Here is a 26,269-nt window from a genome sequence, read left to right on the forward strand (position 1 = left end):
CTAGAGCTGTGGTGGTCACCATAACACACACTGGGACTAGGGCTGTGGTGGTCACCATAACACACACTGGGACTAGGGCTGTGGTGGTCACCTGAACACACTGGGACTAGGGCTGTGGTGGTCACCTGAACACACTGGGACTGGGGCTGTGGTGGTCACCTGAACACACTGGGACTAGGGCTGTGGTGGTCACCTGAACACAGTGAGACTAGGGCTGTGGTGGCCACCGTAACACACACTGGGACTAGAGCTGTGGTGGTCACCATAACACACACTGGGACTAGGGCTGTGGTGGTCACCATAACACACACTGGGACTAGGGCTGTGGTGGTCACCTGAACACACTGGGACTAGGGCTGTGGTGGTCACCTGAACACACTGGGACTAGGGCTGTGGTGGTCACCGTAACACACTGGGACTAGGGCTTTGGTGGTCACCATAACACACACTGGGACTAGGGCTGTGGTGGTCACCATAACACACACTGGGACTAGGGCTGTGGTGGTCACCATAACACACACTGGGACTAGGGCTGTGGTGGTCACCATAACACACTGGGACTAGGGCTGTGGTGGTCACCATAACACACACTGGGACTAGGGCTGTGGTGGTCACCATAACACACACTGGGACTAGGGCTGTGGTGGTCACCTGAACACACTGAGACTAGGGCTGTGGTGGTCACCATAACACACTGAGACTAGGGCTGTGGTGGTCACCTGAACACACATTGGGACTAGGGCTGTGGTGGTCACCATAACACACACTGGGACTAGGGATGTGGTGGTCACCTGAACACACTGGGACTAGGGCTGTGGTGGTCATCATAACACACACTGAGACTAGGGCTGTGGTGGTCACCATAACACACACTGAGACTAGGGCTGTGGTGGTCACCATAACACACACTGAGACTAGGGCTGTGGTGGTCACCATAACACACACTGGGACTAGGGCTGTGGTGGTCACCTGAACACACACTGGGACTAGGGCTGTGGTGGTCACCTGAACACACACTGGGACTAGGGCTATGGTGGTCACCTGAACACACACTGGGACTAGGGCTGTGGTGGTCACCTGAACACACTGGGACTAGGGCTGTGGTGGTCACCTGAACACACTGGGACTAGGGCTGTGGTGGTCACCGTAACACACTGGGACTAGGGCTTTGGTGGTCACCATAACACACACTGGGACTAGGGCTGTGGTGGTCACCATAACACACACTGGGACTAGGGCTGTGGTGGTCACCATAACACACACTGGGACTAGGGCTGTGGTGGTCACCATAACACACTGGGACTAGGGCTGTGGTGGTCACCATAACACACACTGGGACTAGGGCTGTGGTGGTCACCATAACACACACTGGGACTAGGGCTGTGGTGGTCACCTGAACACACTGAGACTAGGGCTGTGGTGGTCACCATAACACACTGAGACTAGGGCTGTGGTGGTCACCTGAACACACATTGGGACTAGGGCTGTGGTGGTCACCATAACACACACTGGGACTAGGGATGTGGTGGTCACCTGAACACACTGGGACTAGGGCTGTGGTGGTCACCATAACACACACTGAGACTAGGGCTGTGGTGGTCACCATAACACACACTGAGACTAGGGCTGTGGTGGTCACCATAACACACACTGAGACTAGGGCTGTGGTGGTCACCATAACACACACTGGGACTAGGGCTGTGGTGGTCACCTGAACACACACTGGGACTAGGGCTGTGGTGGTCACCTGAACACACACTGGGACTAGGGCTATGGTGGTCACCTGAACACACACTGGGACTAGGGCTGTGGTGGTCACCATAACACACACTGGGACTAGGGCTGTGGTTGTCACCATAACACACACTGGGACTAGGGCTGTGGTGGTCACCTGAACACACACTGGGACTAGGGCTGTGGTGGTCACCTGAACACACACTGGGACTAGGGCTGTGGTGGTCACCTGAACACACACTGGGACTAGGGTTGTGGTGGTCACCATAACACACACTGGGACTAGGGCTGTGGTGGTCACCATAACACACACTGAGACTAGGGCTGTGGTGGTCACCATAACACACACTGAGACTAGGGCTGTGGTGGTCACCATAACACACACTGAGACTAGGGCTGTGGTGGTCACCTGAAACACACTGGGACTAGGGCTGTGGTGGTCACCTGAACACACATTGGGACTAGGGCTGTGGTGGTCACCATAACACACACTGGGACTAGGGCTGTGGTGGTCACCTGAACACACTGGGACTAGGGCTGTGGTGGTCACCATAACACACACTGAGACTAGGGCTGTGGTGGTCACCATAACACACACTGAGACTGGGGCTGTGGTGGTCACCTGAACACACACTGGGACTAGGGCTGTGGTGGTCACCTGAACACACACTGGGACTAGGGCTGTGGTGGTCACCTGAACACACACTGGGACTAGGGCTGTGGTGGTCACCATAACACACACTGGGACTAGGGCTGTGGTGGTCACCATAACACACACTGGGACTAGGGCTGTGGTGGTCACCTGAACACACACTGGGACTAGGGCTGTGGTGGTCACCATAACACACACTGGGACTAGGGCTGTGGTGGTCACCTGAACACACACTGGGACTAGGGTTGTGGTGGTCACCATAACACACACTGGGACTAGGGCTGTGGTGGTCACCATAACACACACTGAGACTAGGGCTGTGGTGGTCACCATAACACACACTGAGACTAGGGCTGTGGTGGTCACCATAACACACACTGAGACTAGGGCTGTGGTGGTCACCATAACACACACTGAGACTAGGGCTGTGGTGGTCACCTGAACACACACTGGGACTAGGGCTGTGGTGGTCACCTGAACACACACTGGAACTAGGGCTGTGGTGGTCACCATAACACACACTGGGACTAGGGCTGTGGTGGTCACCATAACACACACTGGGACTAGGGCTGTGGTGGTCACCATAACACACACTGGGACTAGGGCTGTGGTGGTCACCATAACACACACTGGGACTAGGGCTGTGGTGGTCACCTGAACACACTGGGACTAGGGCTGTGGTGGTCACCTGAACACACACTGGGACTAGGGCTGTGGTGGTCACCATAACACACACTGGGACTAGGGCTGTGGTGGTCACCATAACACACACTGGGACTAGGGCTGTGGTGGTCACCATAACACACTGGGACTAGGGCTGTGGTGGTCACCATAACACACACTGAGACTAGGGCTGTGGTTGTCACCATAACACACACTGGGACTAGGGCTGTGGTGGTCACCATAACACACACTGGGACAAGGGCTGTGGTGGTCACCATAACACACACTGGGACTAGGGCTGTGGTGGTCACCATAACACACACTGGGACTAGGGCTGTGGTGGTCACCATAACACACACTGGGACTAGGGCTGTGGAGGACAGGAGCTGTGGTGGAACACATACTGGAGAGAGGGGGGAAGAGGGGGAAGAGGGGGAGGAGAGAGGGAAGAGAGGATGAGGAGGTGGAGGAGTGGAGTGGAGGAGGAGAGTGGTGAGGAGGAGAGAGAGAGGGAGGAGAGGAGAGTGAAAGGAGAGAGGATGAGGAGGAGAGAGTGGAGTGGAGGGGAAGAGGAGGAGAGAGTGGAGAGGAGGAGAGATTGGGGGGAGGAGGAGGAGAGATTGGGGGAGGAGGAGGAGAGAGTGGAGAGGAGGAGAGATTGGGGGGAGGGGAGAGTGGATTGTAGGGTAGGAGAGAGGGGGTGAGTGGAGAGGAGGAGAGAGTGGAGAGGAGGAGAGATTGGGGGGAGGGGAGAGTGGATTGTAGGGTAGGAGAGAGGGGGTGAGTGGAGAGGAGGAGAGAGTGGAGAGGAGGAGAGTGGGGGGTGGAAAGGAGGAGAGAGTGGGGGAGAGTGGGGAGGAGAGAGTGGGGGAGAGTGGAGAGGAGGAGAGAGTGGGGGAGAGGAGGAGGAGAGATTGGAGAGAGTGAGGAGGGGTGAGGAGGAGGAAAGAGAGTAGGGAGGGGGAGGAGAGAGTGGGGAGGGGTGAGGAGGAGGAAAGAGAGTGGGGAGGGGGAGGAGAGAGTGGGGAGGAGGAGAGAGTGGAGAGGGGGAGGGGGGAGAAGGAGGAGAAGGGAGGCTGAGACAGGGTATTTAGGTTGTGATGATAGTTGCCCCTCAACCATCTGAGGTAACGAGATATGTAACACATCTAAACACACACACTTTTGAAGTTTCAACACAGCTGTGGCCTCTAGGAAATCCTCTTTATCCATGGTTCAGACTAAAGCTGCCAATGTGGCCTCTAGGAAATCCTCTTTAACCATGGTTCAGACTAATACTGGGGGTTAGACATTATACTGCCTTCTAGAATCTAACCAGGGGTTCCACACTTTCATTTACAATCATACCCCTCTCTTTCCTATACTCTGCTGAGGACCTCCTCTCTCTCCTCCTCCTCTCTCCTCCTCCATATACCCTGCTGAGGACCTCCCATCCTCTCTCCTCCTCTCTCCACATACCTTACTGAGGACCTATCCTCTCTCTCCTTCTCTCCCCTCTCCTCTCTATACTCTGCTGAGGACCTCTCCTCCTCTCTCCTCCTCTCTCCTCCTCTCCTCTCCTCTCCCCTCTCCTCCCTATATTCTGCTGACAAATCAAATGTATTCATAAAGCCCTTTTTACATCAGCTGATTTCACAATGTGCTGTACAGAAACCCAACCTAAAACCCCAAACAGCAAGCAATGCAGACATAGACGTATGGTGGCTAGGAAAAACTCCCTAGAAAGGCAGGAACCAAGGAAGAAACCTAGAGAGGAACCAGGCTCTGAGCGTTGGACAATCCTCTTCTGGCTGTGCTGGGTGGCGATTGTAACAGTACATGGCCAATATGTTCAAACGTTCATAGATGACCAGCAGGTTCAAATACTAATAATCACAGTGGTTGTAGCAGGTGCAACAGGTCAGAACCCCACACCACTAAAGGGATATCTTCAAACTACCCTGAGACAAGGCCGAGTATAGCCCACAAAGATCTCCGCCACGGCACGAACACGAGGGGGGCGCCAAACCGGACAGGAAGATCACGTCAGTGACTCAACCCACTCAAGTGACGCACCCCTCCTAGGGACAGCATGGAAGAGCACCAGTAACCAGTGACTCAGCCCCCGGGTTAGAGGCAGAGAATCCCAGTGGAAAGAGGGGAACCGGCCAGGTAGAGACAGCAAGGGCGGTTTGTTGCTCCAGTGCCTTTCCGTTCACCTTCACACTCCTGGGCCAGACTACATTCAATCATAGGACCTACTGAAGAGATGAGTCTTCAATAAAGACTTAAAGGTCGAAACAGAGTCTCCGTCTCTCACATGGGTAGGCAGACCATTCCATAAAAAAATGGAGCTCTATAGGAGAAAGACCTGCCTCCAGCTGTTTGCTTAGAAATTCTAGGGACAGTTAGGAGGCCTGCGTCTTGTGACCGTAGCGTATGTGTAGGTATGTACGGCAGGACCAAATCGGAAAGATAGGTAGGAGCAAGCCCATGTAATGCTTTGTAGGTTAGCAGTAAAACCTTGAAGTCAGCCCTTGCTTTGACAGGAAGCCAGTGTAGAGAGGCAAACACTGGAGTAATATGATCACATCTTTTGGTTCTAGTCAAGATTCTAGCAGCCGTGTTTAGCACTAACTGAAGTTTATTTAGTGCTTTATCCGGGTAGCCGGAAAGTAGAGCATTGCAGTAGTCTAACCTAGAAGTAACAAAAGCATGGATACATTTTTCAGCATAATTTTTGGATAAAAAGTTTCAGATTTTTGCAATGTTACGTAGATGGAAAAAAGCTGTCCTTGAAACAGTCTTGATATGTTCGTCAAAAGAGAGATAAGAGTCACAGTTTTATTTGAGACGACTGTACAACCATCAAGATTAATTGTCAGATCCAACAGAAGATCTCTTTGTTTCTTGGGACCTAGAACAAGCATCTCTGTTTTGTCAGAGTTTAAAAGTAAAACATTTGCCGCCATCCACTTCCTTATGTCTGAAACACAGGCTTCCAGGGAGGGCAATTCAGGGGCTTCACCAGGTTTCATCGAAATGTACAGCTGTGTGTCGTCCGCATAGCAGTGAAAGTTAACATTATGTTTACGAATTACATCACCAAGAGGTAGAGATATAGTAGAGATATAGTATTAAAAAACTTGAGTGTCCGCCTTGATCCTAGGTCCTGGCAGTGTTGTGCAGACTCAGTACAACTGCTGAAATAAGCAGATTTAAAGAGGAGCCCGTAATTTTCTTTCTAATGATCATGATCTTTTCGTCAAAGAAGTTCATGAATTTATCACTGCTGAAGTGAAAGCCATCCTCTCTTGGGGAATGCTGCTTTTTAGTTAGCTTTGTGACAGTATCAAAAATACATTTTGGATTGTTCTTATTTTCCTCAATTAAGTTGGTAAAATAGGATGATCGAGCAGCAGTAAGGGCTCTTCGATACTGCATAGTACTGTCTTTCCAAGCTAGTCGGAAGACTTCCAGTTTGGTGTGGCGCCATTTCCGTTCCAATTGTCTGGAAGCTTGCCTCAGGGCTCGTGTATTTTCTGTGTACCAGGGAGCTAGTTTCTTATGACAAATGTTATTTGTTTTCAGGGGTGCGACTGCATCTAGGGTATTACGCAAGGTTAAATTGAGTTCCTCAGTTAGGTGGTTAACTGATTTTTGTCCTCTGACGTCCTTGGGTAGGTAGAGGGAGTCTGGAAGGGCATCTAGGAATCTCTGAATTGTCTTAGAATTGATAGCACGACTTTTGATAATCCTTGGTTGGGGTCTGAGCAGATTATTTGTTGCGATTGCGAACGCAATAAAATGGTGGTCCTATTGTCCAGGATTATGAGGAAAAACATTTAGATCCACAATATTTACAAAACTAGGTCCAGAGTATGACTCTGGCAATGAGTAGGTCCAGAGACATGTTGGACAAAACCCACTGAGTCAATGATGGCTCTGAAAGCCTTTTGGAGTGGGTCTGTAGACTTTTCCATGTGAATATTAAAGTCACCAAAGATTAGAATATTATCTGCTATGATTACAAGGTCCGATAGGAGTTCAGGGAACTCAGGGAGGAACGCTGTATATGGCCCAGGAGGCCTGTAAACAGTAGCTATAAGAAGTGATTGAGTAGGCTGCATAGATTTCATGACTAGAAGCTCAAAATACAAAAACGCAGTAATTTGTTTTTAGGGGGGGGGGGGGGGGGGGGTAATTTGCTATCGTATATGTTAGCAACACCTCCGCCTTTGCGAGATGCACGGGGGATATGGTCACTAGTGTAGCCAGGAGGTGAGGCCTCATTTAACACAGTAAATTCATCAGGCTTAAGCCATGTTTCAGTCAGGCCAATCACATCAAGATTATGATCAGTGATTAGTTCATTGACTATAACTGCCTTGGAAGTCAGGGATCTAACATTAAGTAGCCCTATTTTGAGATGTGAGATATCAGGATCTCTTTCAATAATGACAGGAATGGATGTCTTTATCCTAGTGAGATTGCTAAGGCGAACACCGCCATGTTTAGTTTTGCCCAACCTAGATCGAGGCACAGACACAGTCTCAATGGTGATAGCTGAGCTGACTACACTGACTGTGCTAGTGGCAGACTCCACTAAGCTGGCAGGCTGACTGGCTAACAGCCTGCTGCCTGGCCTGCACCCTATTTCATTGTGGAGCTAGAGGAGTTAGAGCCCTGTCTATGTTGGTAGATAAGATGAGAGCACCCCTCCAGCTAGGATGAGGTCCGTCACTCCTCAGCAGGTCAGGCTTGGTCCTGTTTGAGGGTGAGTCCCAGAAAGAGGGCCAAATATCTACAAATTCTATCTTTTGGAAGGGGCAGAAAACCGTTTTCAACCAGTGATTGAGTTGTGAGACTCTGCTGTAGAGCTCATCACTCCCCCTAACTAGGAGGGGGCCAGAGACAATTACTCGATGCCGACACATCTTTCTAGCTGATTTACACACTGAAGCTATGTTGCGCTTGGTGACCTTACATAGTTGGTGCCGACGTGGATAACAATATCCCTATACTCTCACCAGTTTTAGCCTTAGCCAGCAACATCTTCAGATTAGCCTTAACGTCGGTAGCCCTGCCCCCTGGTATACAGTGTATGATCGCTGGATGATTCGTTTTAAGTCTAATACTGCAGTTAATGGAGTCGGCAATGACTAGAGTTTTCAATTTGTCAGAGCTAATGGTGGGAGGCTTCGGCGTCTCAGACCCCGTAACGGGAGGAGTAGAGACCAGAGAAGGCTCGGCCTCTGACTCCGACTCGCTGCTTACTGGAGAAAACCGGTTGAAAGTTTCTGTTGTCTGAATGAGCAACACCGGTTGAGCATTCCTACAGCATTTCCCTCCAGAAGCTGTGAGAAAGTTGTCTGGCTGCGGGGACTGTGCCTCCAGAAGACATGAGAAAGTTGTCCGGCTGCGGGGACCGTGCCTCCAGAAGACATGAGAAAGTTGTCCGGCTGCGGGGACCGTGCCTCCAGAAGACATGAGAAAGTTGTCCGGCTGCGGGGACCGTGCCTCCAGAAGACATGAGAAAGTTGTACGGCTGCGGGGACCGTGCCTCCAGAAGCTGTGAGAAAGTTGTCTGGCTGCGGGGGCTGTGCCTCCAGAAGACATGAGAAAGTTGTCCGGCTGCGGGGACCGTGCCTCCAGAAGACATGAGAAAGTTGTCCGGCTGCGGGGACCGTGCCTCCAGAAGACATGAGAAAGTTGTCCGGCTGCGGGGACCGTGCCTCCAGAAGACATGAGAAAGTTGTCCGGCTGCGGGGACCGTGCCTCCAGAAGCTGTGAGAAAGTTGTCTGGCTGCGGGGACCGTGCCTCCAGAAGACATGAGAAAGTTGTCCGGCTGCGGGGACCGTGCCTCCAGAAGCTGTGAGAAAGTTGTCTGGCTGCGGGGACCGTGCCTCCAGAAGACATGAGAAAGTTGTCCGGCTGCGGGGACCGTGCCTCCAGAAGCTGTGAGAAAGTTGTCCGGCTGCGGGGACCGTGCCTCCAGAAGCTGTGAGAAAGTTGTCTGGCTGCGGGGACTGTGCGAGGGGATTTATACTACTATCTGTACTTACTGGTGGCACAGACGCTGTTTCATCCTTTCCTACACTGAAATTACCCTTGCCTAACGATTGCATCTGAAGCTGGGCTTGCAGCACAGCTATCCTCGCTGCAAGGCGATCGTTCTCCTGTATATTATGAGTACAGCGACTGCAATTAGAAGGCATCATGTTAATGTTACTATTTAGCTTCGGCTGGTGGAGGTCCTGTAGAACCATGTCCAGATAAAGCATCATGTTAATGTTACTACTTAGCTTCGGCTGGTGGAGGTCCTGTAGAACCATGTCCAGATAAAGCATCATGTTAATGTTACTACTTAGCTTCGGCTGGTGGAGGTCCTGGAGAACCATGTCCAGATAAAGCATCATGTTAATGTTACTACTGGTTGGCTGGTGGACGGTCCTGTAGAACCATGTCCAGATAAAGCGTCCGGGGGGAAAAAGTTGAGTGCGGGAAAAATAAAATTGGAATTAAAAAGTAAAAACAGTAATGTTGCCCCTATACCCTGCAGAGGACCTCTCTCTCCTCTCTCCTCCTCCCTATACCCTGCAGAGGACCTCTCTCTCCTCTCTCCTCCTCCCTATACCCTGCAGAGGACCTCTCTCTCCTCTCTCCTCCTCCCTATACCCTGCAGAGGACCTCTCTCTCCTCTCTCCTCCTCCCTATACCCTGCAGAGGACCTCTCTCTCCTCTCTCCTCCTCCCTATACCCTGCAGAGGACCTCTCTCTCCTCTCTCCTCCTCCCTATACCCTGTTGAGGACCTCTCTCTCCTCTCTCCTCCTCCCTATACTCTGTTGAGGACCTCTCCTCTCTCCTCCTACCTATACCCTGCGGAGAACCTCTCTCTCCTCTCTATACTCTGTTGAGGACCTCTCCTCTCTCCTCCTACCTATACCCTGCGGAGGACCTCTCTCTCCTCTCTATACTCTGTTGAGGACCTCTCCTCTCTCCTCCTACCTATACCCCGCGGAGGACCTCTCTCTCCTCTCTATACTCTGTTGAGGACCTCTCCTCTCTCCTCCTACCTATACCCTGCGGAGGACCTCTCTCTCCTCTCTATACTCTGTTGAGAACCTCTCCTCTCTCCTCCTACCTATACCCTGCGGAGGACCTCTCTCTCCTCCTCTCTCTCCTCCTCCCTATACTCTACTGAGGACCTCTCTCTCCTCCTCTCTCTCCTCCTCCCTATACCCTGCTGAGGATCTCTCCTCTCTCTCCTCCTCCCTATACTCTACTGAGGACCTCTCTCTCCTCCTCTCTCTCCTCCTCCCTATACCCTGCTGAGGATCTCTCCTCTCTCTCCTCCTCCCTATACTCTACTGAGGACCTCTCTCTCCTCCTCTCTCTCCTCCTCCCTTTACCCTGCAGAGGACCTCTCTCTCCTCTCTCCTCCTCCCTATACCCTGCAGAGGACCTCTCTCTCCTCTCTCCTCCTCCCTATACCCTGCAGAGGACCTCTCTCTCCTCTCTCCTCCTCCCTATACCCTGCAGAGGACCTCTCTCTCCTCTCTCCTCCTCCCTATACCCTGCAGAGGACCTCTCTCTCCTCTCTCCTCCTCCCTATACCCTGCAGAGGACCTCTCTCTCCTCTCTCCTCCTCCCTATACCCTGTTGAGGACCTCTCTCTCCTCTCTCCTCCTCCCTATACTCTGTTGAGGACCTCTCCTCTCTCCTCCTACCTATACCCTGCGGAGAACCTCTCTCTCCTCTCTATACTCTGTTGAGGACCTCTCCTCTCTCCTCCTACCTATACCCTGCGGAGGACCTCTCTCTCCTCTCTATACTCTGTTGAGGACCTCTCCTCTCTCCTCCTACCTATACCCCGCGGAGGACCTCTCTCTCTACTCTCTATACTCTGTTGAGGACCTCTCCTCTCTCCTCCTACCTATACCCTGCGGAGGACCTCTCTCTCCTCTCTATACTCTGTTGAGAACCTCTCCTCTCTCCTCCTACCTATACCCTGCGGAGGACCTCTCTCTCCTCCTCTCTCTCCTCCTCCCTATACTCTACTGAGGACCTCTCTCTCCTCCTCTCTCTCCTCCTCCCTATACCCTGCTGAGGATCTCTCCTCTCTCTCCTCCTCCCTATACTCTACTGAGGACCTCTCTCTCCTCCTCTCTCTCCTCCTCCCTATACCCTGCTGAGGATCTCTCCTCTCTCTCCTCCTCCCTATACTCTACTGAGGACCTCTCTCTCCTCCTCTCTCTCCTCCTCCCTTTACCCTGCTGAGGATCTCTCCTCTCTCTCCTCCTCCCTATACTCTACTGAGGACCTCTCTCTCCTCCTCTCTCTCCTCCTCCCTATACCTTGCTGAGGACCTCGCCTCCTCTCTCTCCTCCCTATACACTGCTGAGGATCTCTCCTCTCTCTCCTCCTCCCTATACCCTGCCGAGGACCTCTCCTCCACTCTCTCCTCCTCCCTATACCCTGCTGAGGACATCTCCTCCTCTCTCTCCTCCCCTCTATACCCTGCTGAGGACCTCTCTCTCCTCCTCTCCTCCTCTCTCTCCTCTATACCCTGCTGAGGATCGCTCCTCTCTCTCCCCTCCCTATACCCTGATGAGGACCTCTCTCTCCTCCTCCCTAAACCCTGCTGAGGACCTCTCTCTCCTCCTCTCTCTCCTCCTCCCTATACCCTGCTGAGGACCTCTCCTCATCTCATCCTCTCTCTCCTCCTCTCCTCCTCTCTCTCCTCCTCCCTATACCCTGCTGAGGACCTCTTCTCATCTCCTCCTCTCTCTTCTCTCTCTCCTCCTCTCTCTCCTCCTCCCTATACCCTGCTGAGGATGCTGTTGTTCTGTCACTACTCAGTAAAGGGTAAGATAACACTAACCTGGCTGGACTCTACAATAACACTAATTTCTTCCTTCTCTCTCTCTCTTGTTCTCTTGTTTCTACAGTTCCAAAACTGGTGTCTGTCCCTCCCGCCATCCCTCCCATTTCTCTCTCTCACGAGTCTCACCCCTCTCTCTATCACTCCCTGTTTCTATCTCTCTCTTCCCCCTTCTCTCTTCCCTTCCCTCTCTCTCCCTCCCTCCACTCTCTCGTTCCAAGACAGGAAGTACCTCTGCATATTTCTCTGTGTGGAACAATAACAGTGTGGAACTCTGGGTATTATTTTAAAAGCGTCCCAGTCTTTATCTGCTCCGAACATAGCTTCCTCTCTCTCTCTCTCTCTCGCTCTCTCTCTCTGTCCCCCCCAACAGTATCCTGCCTAGAGAGGGGGAGGGAAGATGGGGTGGAGGCAGACAGACCAATGACAGAAGCAAGGGAGGGTGAGAAGGGGAGAGAGAGAGAGAGAGAGAGAGAGAGAGAGAGAGGGGAGGGACGGTGAGGAAGGGAGGGATGGAGGCTGAGGTTTGTCAGTTGGTTTTTCCTCAATTGGTGTCTAGGCCAGTTGAGATGGACGACACAGAGAGAGAGGGACAGAGTGGACTTTGAACACAGTCTGATTCTGCTACTGGAGGACTACTCATAGGAACAGAACTACTCATAGGAACAGAACTACTCTTGGTAACAGAACTACTCTTGGGAACAGAACTACTCCTAGGAACAGAACTACTCCTAGGAACAGAACTACTCCTAGGAACAGAACATAGCTCTCTTAATGAGGCCAGCGAACTGGGAAATGAGAAAAGGTGAGAAGAGGGTTGACAACTTCTTAGAGGAACTTCTCTCAACAATTTGTATCATCTGTGTTCCTGGCTTCTTTTCAACATTGCAGTGGAAGGGTTAAGGTGAAGACTTTGTGGAGGAACAGTACTAAGTAGTCGGATCACCTTGTTTGGGCTAAGCCCATTTTTGTGTGCTGTGTCGGATGGGAGATACTTGGGCGTCTTATAAGGGCTGCTCTCAGACCAGTCTATGGATGAATTAATAGTTGACCCAGACCCAACAGACACTGTTCTAGAATCAGGTGTGTCTAGAGGCATCCTCTGTGTGGAGCCACTCTGGTAAGTTATGGACAGACTCTAGAACAGTCAGAAAGGATTGTATGTTTCCTCTTTTCATCTCCTTTAGCTCTTCTCCAGTCTGTCTTCCATCGGTCTCCCCTCTGTGTACTAAATCCTACATTACTCCCCTCTGTGTACTAAATCCTACTTTACACCCCTCTGTGTACTAAATTCTACTTTACTCCCCTCTGTGTACATTTCCTACTTTAATCCCCTATGTGTACTAAATTCTACTTTACTCCCCTCTGTGTACATTTCCTACTTTACTCCCCCCTGTGTACTAAATCCTACTTTACTCCCCTATGTGTACTAAATCCTACTTTACTACCCTAGGTGTACGAAATACTTACTTTACTCCCATCTGTGTACTAAATCCTACTTTACACCCCTCTGTGTACTAAATCCTACTTTACTCCCATCTGTGTACATTCCTACTTTATTCCCCTCCGTGTACTAAATTCTACTTTACTCCCCTCTGTGTACATTTCCTACTTTACTCCCCTCTGTGTACTAAATCCTACTTTACTCCCCTATGTGTACTAAATCCTACTATACTCCCCTCTGTGTACTAAATCCTACTTTACTCCCCTACGTGTACTAAATCCTACTATACTCCCCGTGTGTACTAAATCCTACTATACTCCCCTATGTGTACTAAAGCCTACTATTCTCCCCTCTGTGTACTGTGTACTAAATTCTACTTTACTCCCCTCTGTGTACTGTGTACTAAATTCTACTTTACTCCCCTCTGTGTACTGTGTACACAAATCTACTTTACTCCCCTCTGTGTAATGTGTACTCAATCCTACTATACTCCCCTCTGTGTACTGTGTACTACCTTACTCCCCTCTGTGTACTGTGTACTAAATCCTACTTTACTCACCTCTGTTTACTGTGTACTACTTTACTCCCCTCTGTGTAAGGTGTCTAGTATCAGTCAGCTGTTTCCCTGTTACACAGTGGTAGTCTGTGTTCAACATCAGCTGTGTCCCTGGTACACAGTGGTAGTCTGTGTTCAACATCAGCTGTGTCCCTGGTACACAGTGGTAGTCTGTGTTCAACATCAGCTGTGTCCCTGGTACACAGTGGTAGTCTGTGTTCAACATCAGCTGTTTCCCTGGTACACAGTGGTAGTCTGTGTTCAACATCAGCTGTTTCCCTGGTACACAGTGGTAGTCTGTGTTCAACATCAGCTGTGTCCCTGGTACACAGTGGTAGTCTGTGTTCAACATCAGCTGTGTCCCTGGTACACAGTGGTAGTCTGTGTTCAACATCAGCTGTGTCCCTGGTACACAGTGGTAGTCTGTGTTCAACATCAGCTGTTTCCCTGGTACACAGTGGTAGTCTGTGTTCAACATCAGCTGTGTCCCTGGTACACAGTTAGACATTGTATCTGGATGTGCAGTATTCCCTCCTCCTACCTCTGGTTTCTATCCATTATATTTCTAGATGGATGGTTGCCTGGCTACACGTGATCTTGTTATATTTGGGTCACAGTGAAGCATTCAGCTACTGTAGACTAATTGTATGTCCGAAATGGCAATCTATTCCCTATATAGTGCAGTACTTTTGACCAAAGCCATATGCTTCCTCTCTCTCTCGCCCCCTAGGGAATAGGGAGTCATTTGGGATGCTCACTGTGCTTATAAATAGAAGGTTTGTCTTGTGAGGTTGATTTGCTTTCCTGAATGTCTGACTGTATCCGTCACTGTCTGGTTTGCGGTCGCTAATCACGTTAACTGCGGTTTGTTCATCGGGGGGGGGGGGGACTAGGGGGGACTAGGTCAGTGTTCATCTGTCTTACTGTAACAACAGGACTATGTCAGTGTTCCTCTGTCTTACTGTAACAACAGGACTAGGTCAGTGTTCCTCTGTCTTACTGTAACAACAGGTCAGTGTTCCTCTGTCTTACTGTAACAACAGGTCAGTGTTCCTCTGTCTTACTGTAACAACAGGTCAGTGTTCCTCTGTCTTACTGTAACAACAGGACTAGGTCAGTGTTCCTCTATCTTACTGTAACAACAGGACTAGGTCAGTGTTCCTCTGTCTTACTGTAACAACAGGACTAGCTCAGTGTTCCTCTGTCTTACTGTAACAACAGGACTAGGTCAGTGTTCCTCTGTCTTACTGTAACAACAGGTCAGTGTTCCTCTTACTGTAACAACAGGACTAGGTCAGTGTTCCTCTGTCTTACTGTAACAACAGGTCAGTGTTCCTCTTACTGTAACAACAGGACTAGGTCAGTGTTCCTCTGTCTTACTGTAACAACAGGTCAGTGTTCCTCTGTCTTACTGTAACAACAGGACTAGGTCAGTGTTCCTCTGTCTTACTGTAACAACAGGTCAGTGTTCCTCTGTCTTACTGTAACAACAGGACTAGGTCAGTGTTCCTCTGTCTTACTGTAACAACAGGACTAGGTCAGTGTTCCTCTGTCTTACTGTAACAACAGTACTAGGTCAGTGTTCCTCTTACTGTAACAACAGGACTAGGTCAGTGTTCCTCTGTCTTACTGTAACAACAGGACTAGGTCAGTGTTCCTCTGTCTTACTGTAACAACAGGACTAGGTCAGTGTTCCTCTGTCTTACTGTAACAACAGGTCAGTGAATCACAAAGTGATTCAAGTCCATTATGTCTCTGAAATATGACTTTTTAATTTAGTATACTTAATAACTCACTCTTTCACTTACTGTACGTATGTTTCACATTTAATCACACCGATTATGATATATATATATATTTGTAATAATGACAGTTACAACAATACTGAATGAACACTTTTATTTTAACCTAATATTATACATAAATAAAAATAATTTAGTCTCAAATAAATTATGAAACATTCTCAATTTGGTTTAAATAATGCAAAAACACAGTGTTGGAGAAGAAAGTAAAAGTGCAATATGTGCCATGTAAAAAAGTTAATGTTTAAGTTCCTTGCTCCGAACATGAGAACATATGAAAGCTGGTGGTTCAATATTCCCAGTTTAGAAGTTTTAGGTTGTAGTTATTATAGTAATTATGACGCGTCGACTATTTCTCTCTATACCGTTTGTATTTCATATACCTTTGACTATTGGATGTTCTAATAGGCACTTTAGTATTGCCAGCCTAATCACAGGAGTTGATAGGCTTGAAGTCATAAACAGAGCTGTGATCAAGCATTGCTAAGAGCTGCTGGCAAACGCAGTCAAGTGCTTACGAGCCTGCTGCTGCCTACCACCGCTCAGTCAGACTGCTCTATCAAATATCAATTCATAGACGCAATTATAGTATAATTATCACAGAAATACGAGCCTTTGGTCGTTTATTTATTCTTTCAGTGAAATACGGAACCGATACGTATTTTATCAAACGGGTGGCATCCCTAAGTCTAAATATTGCTGTTACATTGCACAACCTTCAATGTTATGTCATAATTACGTAAAATTCTGGAAAATTTGTTCGCAACGAGCCAGGCGGCCCAAACTGTTGCATATACCCTGACTCTGCGTGCAATGAACGCAAGAGAAGTTACACGATTTCCCTAGTTAATATTGTCTGCTAACATGAATTTCTTTTAACTAAATATCTATGTTTTAAAAAATATACTTCTGTGTATTGATTTAAGATAGGCAAAATATGTTTATGGTTAGGTACATTCGTGCAACGATTGTGCTCTTTCCGCGAATGCGCCTTTGTTAAATCATCACCCGTTTGGCGAAGTTGAAGTAGGCTGTGATTCGATGATAAATTAACAGGAACCGCATTGATTACAGTCGTAGGAAAAAGTTTGGGCACCCCTGGCAATTTCCATGATTTCCATGAATGATTTCCAATAATTGGGTGTTTGGCTCAGCAATTTCATTTTGATCTATCTAATAACTGATGGACACAGTAATATTTCAGTAGTGAAATGAGGTTTATTGGATTAACAGAAAATGTGCAATATGCATCAAAACTAAATTAGACAGGTGCATAAATTTGGGCACCCAATAGAAAAATCACATCAATATTTAGTAGAGCCTCCTTTTGCTAAAATAACAGCCTCTAGACGCTTGCAATAACCTCTAATGAGTGTCTGGATTCTGGATGAAGGTATTTTGGACCATTCCTCCTTACAAAACATCTCCAGTTCAGTTAGGTTTGACGGTTGCCGAGCATGAACAGCCCACTTCAAATCATCCCACAGATTCTCAATGATATTCAGGTCTGTGGACTTGGATGGCCATTCCAGAACATTGTACTTGTTCCTCTGCATAAATTCCCGAGTAGATTTTGAGCAGTGTTTTGGGTCGTTGTCTTGTTAAAATATCCAGCCCTGGCGTAACTTCAACTTTGTGACTGATTCTTCAACATTATTCCCAAGAATCTGCTGATATTGAGTGGAATCCATGCGACCCTCAACTTTAACAAGATTCCCAGTACCGGCACTGACCACACAGCCCCACAGCATGATGGAACCCCCACCAAATGTTACTGTGGGTAGCAGGTGTTTTTCTGGGAACGCTGTGTTATTTTGCCGCCATGCATAACGTCCCTTGTTATGACCAAATAACTCAATCTTTGTTTCATCAGTCCACAGCACCTTATTCCAAAATGAAGCTGGCTTGTCCAAATGTGCGTTTGCATACCTCCAGCGACTCTGTTTGTGGCGTGTGTGCAGAAAAGGCTTCTTCCGCATCACTCTCCCATACAGCTGTGCAAAGTGTGCTGAATTGTTGAAAGATGCACAGTGACACCATCTGCAGCGAGATGATGTTGTAGGTCTTTGGAGGTGGTCTGTGGGCTGTTTTTGACCGTTCTCACCATCCTTCGCCTCTCCGATATTTTACTTGGCCTGCCACTTCTGGCCTTAACAAGAACTGTGCCTGTGGTCTTCCATTTCCTCACTATGTTCCTCACAGTGGACACTGACAGCTTAAATCTCTGCGATAGCTTTTTGTAGACTTCCTCTAAACCATCATGTTGAACAATCTTTGTTTTCAGGTCATTTGAGAGTTGTTTTGAGGACCCCATGTTGCCACTCTTCAGAGGAGAGTCGAAGAGAACAACAACTTGCAATTGGCCACCTTAAATACCTTTTCTCATGATTGGATGCACTTGTCTATTAAGTTCAAGGCTTAACCTCTAGTGACACCCCATCCCGTGAACGGGGCCGTTGTCATCATCTGACACTAATTAGCATAACGCAACGGACATAAATCTTCCTAGAAAATATTCATATTCATGAAAATCACAAATGAAATATATTGGAACACAGCTTGGCCTTTTGTTAATCACCCTGTCATCTCAGATTTTCAAAATATGCTTTACAGCCAACGCTAGACAAGCATTTGTGTAAGTTTATCATAGCCTAGCATAGCATTATGCCTTGCTAGCAGCAGGCAACCTTGTCACGGAAATCAGAAAAGCAATCAAATTAAATAGTTTACCTTTGATGAACTTCGGATGTTTTCACTCACGAGACTCCCAGGTAGACAGCCAAAGTAAATTCTTTCCCAAAAGATTATTTTTGTAGGTGATATAGCTCCGTTTGTTCTTCACTGAGAAATCGCACGGAAATTGCGGTCACCACAACCCCGAAAAATATTCCAAATTAGCTCCATAATATCGACAGAAACATGGCAAACGTTGTTTAGAATCCATCCTCAAGGTGTTTTTCTAATATCTATTTGATAATATATCCGTTGGGATAATTCGTTTTTCATTAGGACCGATTAGAGTAATGGCTACCTCTGTATTTTACGCGAGAATCTCTCTCGGAGCCACCATGTGACCACTTACGCAATGTGGCCGCCTATGGCTATTCTTCAACAGAAATGCGTAAAACTACGTCACAATGCTGTAGACACCTTGAGGAATACGTAGAAAGCGTAAGCTCGTTGATGGTACATTCACAGCTGAATAGGAAGTCATTGGAACGCAGTGCTTTCAAAACCTGGGGCACTTCCAGATTGGATTTTTCTCAGGCTTTCGCCTGCAACATCAGTTCTGTTATACTCACAGACAATATCTTTACAGTTTTGGAAACTATAGTGTTTTCTATCCATAGCTGTCAATTATATGCATATTCTAGCATCTTTTCCTGACAAAATATCCCGTTTAAAACGGGAATGTTTTTTTTCCAAAAATGAAAATACTGCCCCCTAACACCAAGAGGTTTAATGAACTCACCAAACCAATTGTGTGTTCCAATTAATCCGTGCTTAGTTACTTAGTATTCAAATCAACAGAATGACAAGGGTGCCCACATTTTTGCATAGCCTATTTTTCACATCTGATTTAATTTCATACAACTTAATATTGCTACACTAAAATCTTTGTCTGGACAAAACCCCAGTACTCAGCTTTTATTAGGAAATGAATGGCATGTCATTGTGATCATTTTCTGTGACGACAGAGTAAATTATTAGGCAGCCTCAGAGGGGTGCCCAAACTTTTTCATACGACTGTATATGCAACGCAGGACAAGCTAGTTAACCTAGTAATATCATCAACTAGTTAACTAGTGATTATGTGAAGATTGATTGTTTTTTATAAGATACGTTTAATGCTAGCTAGCAACTTACCTTGGCTCCTTGCTGCACTCGCGTAACAGGTGGTCACCCCGCCACGCAGTTTCCTCGTGGATCGCAATGTAATCAGCCATAATCAGTGTCCAAAAATGCCGATTACCGATTGTTATGAAAACTTGAAATCAACCCTAATTAATCGGCCCTAATTAATCGGCCCTAATTAATCAGCCATGCCGATTACTCGGTCGACCTCTAATATATACATCTCCAGATATCTCTCTTCCTCAGTAGCCAGATATCTCTATTCCTCAGTAGCCAGATATCTCTCTTCCTCAGTAGCCAGATATCTCTCTTCCTCAGTAGCAGATATCTTGCTCTTCTTCAGTAGCCAGATATCTCTCTTCTTCAGTAGCCAGATATCTCTCTTCTTCAGTAGCCAGATATCTCTCTTCCTCAGTAGCCAGATATCTCTCTTCCTCAGTAGCCAGATATCTCTCTTCCTCAGTAGCCAGATATCTCTCTTCCTCAGTAGCCAGATATCTCTCTTCCTCAGTAGCAGATATCTCTCTTCTTCAGTAGCCAGATATCTCTCTTCCTCAGTAGCCAGATATCTCTCTTCCTCAGTAGCCAGATATCTCTCTTCCTCAGTAGCCAGATATCTCTCTTCTTCATAAGCCAGATGTCGCTCTCTTCTTCAGTAGTCAGATATCTCTCTTCTTCATGAGACAGATATCTTTATCTTCTTCAGTAGCCAGACATCTCGCTCTTCTTCAGTAGCCAGATCAGTAGCCAGATATCTCTTTTTTCCTCAGTTGACATATTTGTAAACGATTTTTGATAATGTATTACTTAGTGTTTGTTTCACAACTGTAGTTTAACAGATCACATTCTAAGGACAGTATATCTCTAAATCCAGTATAGGCCAGTTTCCCAGACACAGATTTAGTCTAAAAAGCTAATTTCAAAAACCTATCTAAAAATAGCTATTTTTTCCTAATTCCTTTCTTTATTAACTTCTTCAATCATTCCAGACCTAATCTGGGCTCCTTTAACAGTCATGGGGAAAAAAAACTCATCTTGGATCCATTGTTAGTCCTGGAATAGAAAATAATAGTGTTTGTTCTATACGGTCTGGGAACTTCCAGAATCTCTTTCCATAATTCCGGAACCATTCCCAAGGGTTCCTGGTTCTGACTCTGAGGGACATTTTCAGGGAAGGGGCAATCATCCTGGCGCGCACACACACACACACACACACACACACACACACACACACACACACACACACACACACACACACACACACACACAACCATCCTGAGAGAAATCCAAAATGAACGTTTTTAGCAACTACTCTGTTTACTTTAAGATTGGCTTTCAATTATATTGGTCATTAACTCAATTATTCCCAAAGTGTTGCGACTTCTGTCCTTGCCAGGTCCCACATTCTTCCTCCGTCAGGGTTCTTCCTCTGTCAGGGTTCTTCCTCCGTCAGGGTTCTTCCTCCGTCAGGGTTCTTCCTCTGTCAGGGTTCTTCCTCCGTCAGGGTTCTTCCTCTGTCAGGGTTCTTCCTCCGTCAGGGTTCTTCCTCTGTCAGGGTTCTTCCTCCGTCAGGGTTCTTCCTCCGTCAGGGTTCTTCCTCTGTCAGGGTTCTTCCTCCGTCAGGGTTCTTCCTCCGTCAGGGTTCTTCCTCCATCTTCCTCCCTCAGGGTTCTTCCTCTGTCAGGGTTCTTCCTCCGTCAGGGTTCTTCCTCCGTCAGGGTTCTTCCTCCATCGGGGGTTCTTCCTCCCTCAGGGTTCTTCCTCCGTCAGGGTTCTTCCTCCGTCAGGGTTCTTCCTCCTCTGACATATTCCCAGAATTCTGTGTTTTAGTGTGTTTTCACCACCGGTCGGCATTCTCTCTCCTGAGAGGAGAACGTTTGTAAGTTATTCCGGGAGGTTATTCTGAAGTTATTAATAGCAGAAATAAAATGGGCTATTCATGAGCGGGAACCTCCCGGGAACTCAGTGATGTTTGTTCCAGGCTCCTACCTAGCGTGCACGTGAAACACTGTGCACGTGAAACACTGTGCACGTGAAACACATGGGCCGGCTGGGCAGGGCTTTATATACACTGCTCAAAAAAATTAAGGGAACACTAAAATAACACATCCTAGATCTGAATGAATGAAATATTCTTATTAAATACTTTTTTCTTTACATAGTTGAATGTGCTGCCAACAAAATCACACACAAATTATCAATGGAAATCAAATGTATCAACCCATGGAGGTCTGGATTTGGAGTCACACTCAAAATTAAAGTGGAAAACCACAATACAGGCTGATCCAACTTTGATGTAATGTCCTTAAAACAAGTCAAAATGAGGCTCAGTAGTGTGTGTGGCCTCCACGTGCCTGTATGACCTCCCTACAACGCCTGGGCATGCTCCTGATGAGGTGGCGGATGGTTTTTGAGGGATCTCCTCCCAGACCTGGACTAAAGCATCCGCTAACTCCTGGACAGTCTGTGGTGCAACGTGGCGTTGGTGGATGGAGCAAGACATGATGTCCCAGATGTGCTCAATTGGATTCAGGTCTGGGGAACGGGCGGGCCAGTCCATAGCATCAATGCCTTCCTCTTGCAGGAACTGCTGACACACTCCAGCCACATGAGGTCTAGCATTGTCTTGCATTAGGAGGAGCCCAGGGCCAACCGCACCAGCATATGGTCTCACAAGGGGTCTGAGGATCTCATCTCGGTACCTAATGGCAGTCAGGCTACCTCTGACGAGCACATGGAGGGCTGTGCGGCCCCCCAAAGAAATGCCACCCCACACTGTGACTGACCCACCGCAAAACCGGTCATGCTGGAGGATGTTGCAGGCAGCAGAACGTTCTCCACGGCGTCTCCAGACTGTCACGTCTGTCACATGTGCTCAGTGTGAACCTGCTTTCATCTGTGAAGAGCACAGGGCGCCAGTGGCGAATTTGCCAATCTTGGTGTTCTCTGGCAAATGCCAAACGTCCTGCACGGTGTTGGGCTGCACAACCCTCACCTGTGGACGTCGGGCCCTCATACCACCCTCATGGAGTCTGTTTCTGACCGTTTGAGCAGACACATGCACATTTGTGGCTTGCTGGAAGTCATTTTTCAGGGCTCTGGCAGTGCTCTTCCTGCTCCTCCTTGCACAAAGGCAGAGGTAGCGGTCCTGCTGCTGGGTTGTTGCCCTCCTATGGCCTCCTCCACGTCTCCTGATGTACTGGCCTGTCTCCTGGTAGCGCCTCCATGCTCTGGACACTACGCTGACAGACACAGCAAACCTTCTTGCCACATCTCGCATTGATGTGCCATCCTGGATGAGCTGCACTACCTGAGCCACTTGTGTGGGTTGTAGACTCCGTCTCGTGCTACCACTAGAGTGAAAGCACCGCCAGCATTCAAAAGTGACCAAAACATCAGCCAGGGAGCATAGGAACTGTGGTCACCACCTGCAGAACCACTTCTTTATTGGGGGTGTCTTGCTAATTGCCTATAATTTCCCCCTGTTGTCTATTCCATTTGCACAACAGCATGTGAAATGTATTGTCAATCAGTGTTGCTTCCTAAGTGGACAGTTTGATTTCACAGAAGTGTGATTGACTTGGAGTTACATTGTGTTGTTTAAGTGTTCCCTTTATTTTTTTGAGCAGTGTATATAGTCTACTACACTCCAGGGATTATTATGATTGTGATTATTATTATTATTATGATGATGATGACGATGATTATTATTAGTATTATTATAATCAATATCATTATGATTATTATTATTAATATTCTAATCATTATTATTTTCATTATTATCATTATTATTATTATTATTAATATTCTAATCATTATTATTTTCATTATTATTTTCATTATTATCATTATTATTATGATCCTTATTATTATTATCATTATAATTATAATTATTATAATTATTATAATTATTATTAATATAATCATTATTATTATAATAATTATTATTACTATTATAATTATTATTAATATAATCATTATTATTATTATAATTATTATTAATATAATCATTATTATTATTATTATTATTATTAATATAATCATTATATATTATTATATATTATGATTATTATTATGTACATACTGTCTGTGTGTATTATAATAATAATAATTATTATACACTCTCCCTCACCAGTGTGTGTTCTCTGTCTCTCTGTTTCTCTGTCTTTCTCTCTCTCTCTGTCTCTCTCTCCAGACGCAGTATACCTGTGATCAGGCCTCACTCCTGGCATCTGACCAGGCTGTCATCATCAGAGTCCCCCCCCAGTTCTACCCCTCTCCCCGCTCTCCCTGCCGACACCCTCCCCCCTCCTCCCCCCCCTGCCCCCCCCTCTGCCATGCAGCTCCACCCTGGGCCCTACACACTACCCTGGCACTCGACAGCAGACACCAGGTATCACCCAGACAGACATGTACACACACACACATCTGTACATACTGAGTACAACAGGTGTCTACTGTAGCTGTATGCAGACAGCAGACACCAGGTATCACCCAGACAGACATGTACACACACACACATCTGTACATACTGAGTACAACAGGTGTCTACTGTAGCTGTATGCAGACAGCAGACACCAGGTATCACCCAGACAGACATGTACACACACACACATCTGTACATACTGAGTACAACAGGTGTCTACTGTAGCTGTATGCAGACAGCAGACACCAGGTATCACCCAGACAGACATGTACACACACACACATCTGTACATACTGAGTACAACAGGTGTCTACTGTAGCTGTATGCAGACAGATATTCATTAAGCAGAAATGTGTCCTATCAAACGCTATAATCCTTTAAACAGCTATTACTGGACAGGATTGTGTTGTTGTGGGTGCACTATCTGTGCTGTGTGTATAAGGGTGTTTGGGTACACACAGTCCTGTGGGAGTGTATAGCAGCCAGGATAATAGAAGGCTGTTTTCAGACAGGCATCGATTCACACATTCCTCTCTGACTGATCATTGACTTAAAGAACCTCCGAAGACTTCTGTCTATTCCCTTGGTCCAAAGTAGTGCACTATATAGGGAATAACGTGCTTCCCTCACGGCACCCTATTCCCTACATAGTGCACTACTTTAGACCAAAGCTCTATGGGACCCTATTCCCTACATAGTGCACTACTTTAGACCAGAGCTCTATGGCACCCTATTCCCTACATAGTGCACTACTTTAGACCAGAGCAGTGCACCCTATTCCCTACATAGTGCACTACTTTAGACCAGAGCTCTATGGCACCCTATTCCCTACATAGTGCACTACTTTAGACCAGAGTAGTGCACCCTATTCGCTACATAGTGCACTACTTTTGCTGAAAATACCCTAATGGCACCCAGCCTATTCCGAACAACAGCAGGGATACTTTTCAGACAGACGTTGATTCAGACATTACTCACTGGCTGATTATCCAGACGAAAAAAATGGCTGATCACATTACTGAGCCTGACCGAGGCGAACTGTCCTGAGCTGTCCTGGGCTGTCTTGGGCTGTCCTGGGCTGTCCTGAGCTGTCCTGAGCTGTCCTGGGCTGTCCTGGCCTGTACTGGGCTGTCGGGGGCTGTCCTGGCCTGTACTGGGCTGTCGGGGGCTGTCCTGGCCTGTACTGGGCTGTCCTGAGCTGTCCTGAGCTGTCCTGGGCTGTCCTGGGCTGTCCTGGGCTGTCCTGAGCTGTACTGGGCTGTCCTGGGCTGTCCTGAGCTGTCCTGAGCTGTCCTGAGCTGTCCTGGGCTGTCCTGGGCTGTCCTGGGCTGTACTGGGCTGTCCTGGGCTGTCCTGAGCTGTCCTGAGCTGTCCTGGGCTGTCCTGGGCTGTCCTGGGCTGTCCTGAGCTGTACTGGGCTGTGAACACATACACACAAAGACACACACACAGCTAATGCTAACACACACACACTATCAATGGTGTAATTCACTACAATTACCCCTAATTGTTTTAACAGGCTTAGATAGGCCAGTGTTTATGTATCTCCCCCCCCCCCCCACACACACAGCTAATGCTAACACACACACACACACACACACCCACACACACACACACACAGCTAATGCTTTTAACTGGCATAATAGATGGGCTGGAGCTTACATTACGCTGTAGTCGCTTGGTGCTGCAATTCCAAAAGTTGTTCAGGCCTGTCCTTGCCCCCCCCCCCACACTGCAACAGCTGATCAGACACATTCTCTTGGCATAACAGGACACGGTGACTCCCAGAACATGTGGACAAAGAGAGGAAGACTGTTAATAAATGGAATGCCCGTGTGTGTCTTCCTTTCGTACGTTCTGACAAAAGTTCCAGAACGCCCTCTTATGTAGACACTATATTATTGACTTTCTCACAGACTTCCCTTAGGTGATGGCATTAAGTGTGTGTGTGTGTGTGTGTGTGTGTGTGTGTGTGTGTGTGTGTGTGTGTGTGTGTGTGTGTGTGTGTGTGTGTGTGTGTGTGTGTGTGGCTGTGTGTGTGTGTGTGTGTATGCGTGTGTCTGTGTGTGTCTGTGTGTGTATGTGTGTGTCTGTGTGTGTGTGTGTGTGTATGCGTGTGTCTGTGTGTGTATGCGTGTGTCTGTGTCTGTGTGCGTGTGTGTGTGTCTGTGTGTGTATGCGTGTGTCGTGTGTGTGTGTGTCTGTGTGTGTCTGTGTGTGCGTGCGTGCGTGTGTGTGTGTCTGTGTGTGTGTGCGTGTGTGTGTGTGTCTG

The 26,269-nt window shown here is 47.6% G+C and overlaps 1 protein-coding gene across 1 annotated transcript in view; it reads left to right on the top strand.

Moving 5' to 3' along the window:
* Positions 1–26,269, top strand: part of LOC109882784 (protein Shroom4) — a 128,637-nt gene that overhangs the window by 80,825 nt on the left and 21,543 nt on the right. Inside the window, exon 3 of the mRNA XM_031793071.1 lies at positions 23,767–23,964. Coding sequence (XP_031648931.1) covers positions 23,767–23,964 — 198 coding nt within the window. The remainder of the gene's footprint in view (positions 1–23,766; positions 23,965–26,269) is intronic.

Source organism: Oncorhynchus kisutch, linkage group LG16, assembly GCF_002021735.2.
Source record: "Oncorhynchus kisutch isolate 150728-3 linkage group LG16, Okis_V2, whole genome shotgun sequence".
Lineage (NCBI taxonomy): Eukaryota > Metazoa > Chordata > Actinopteri > Salmoniformes > Salmonidae > Oncorhynchus > Oncorhynchus kisutch.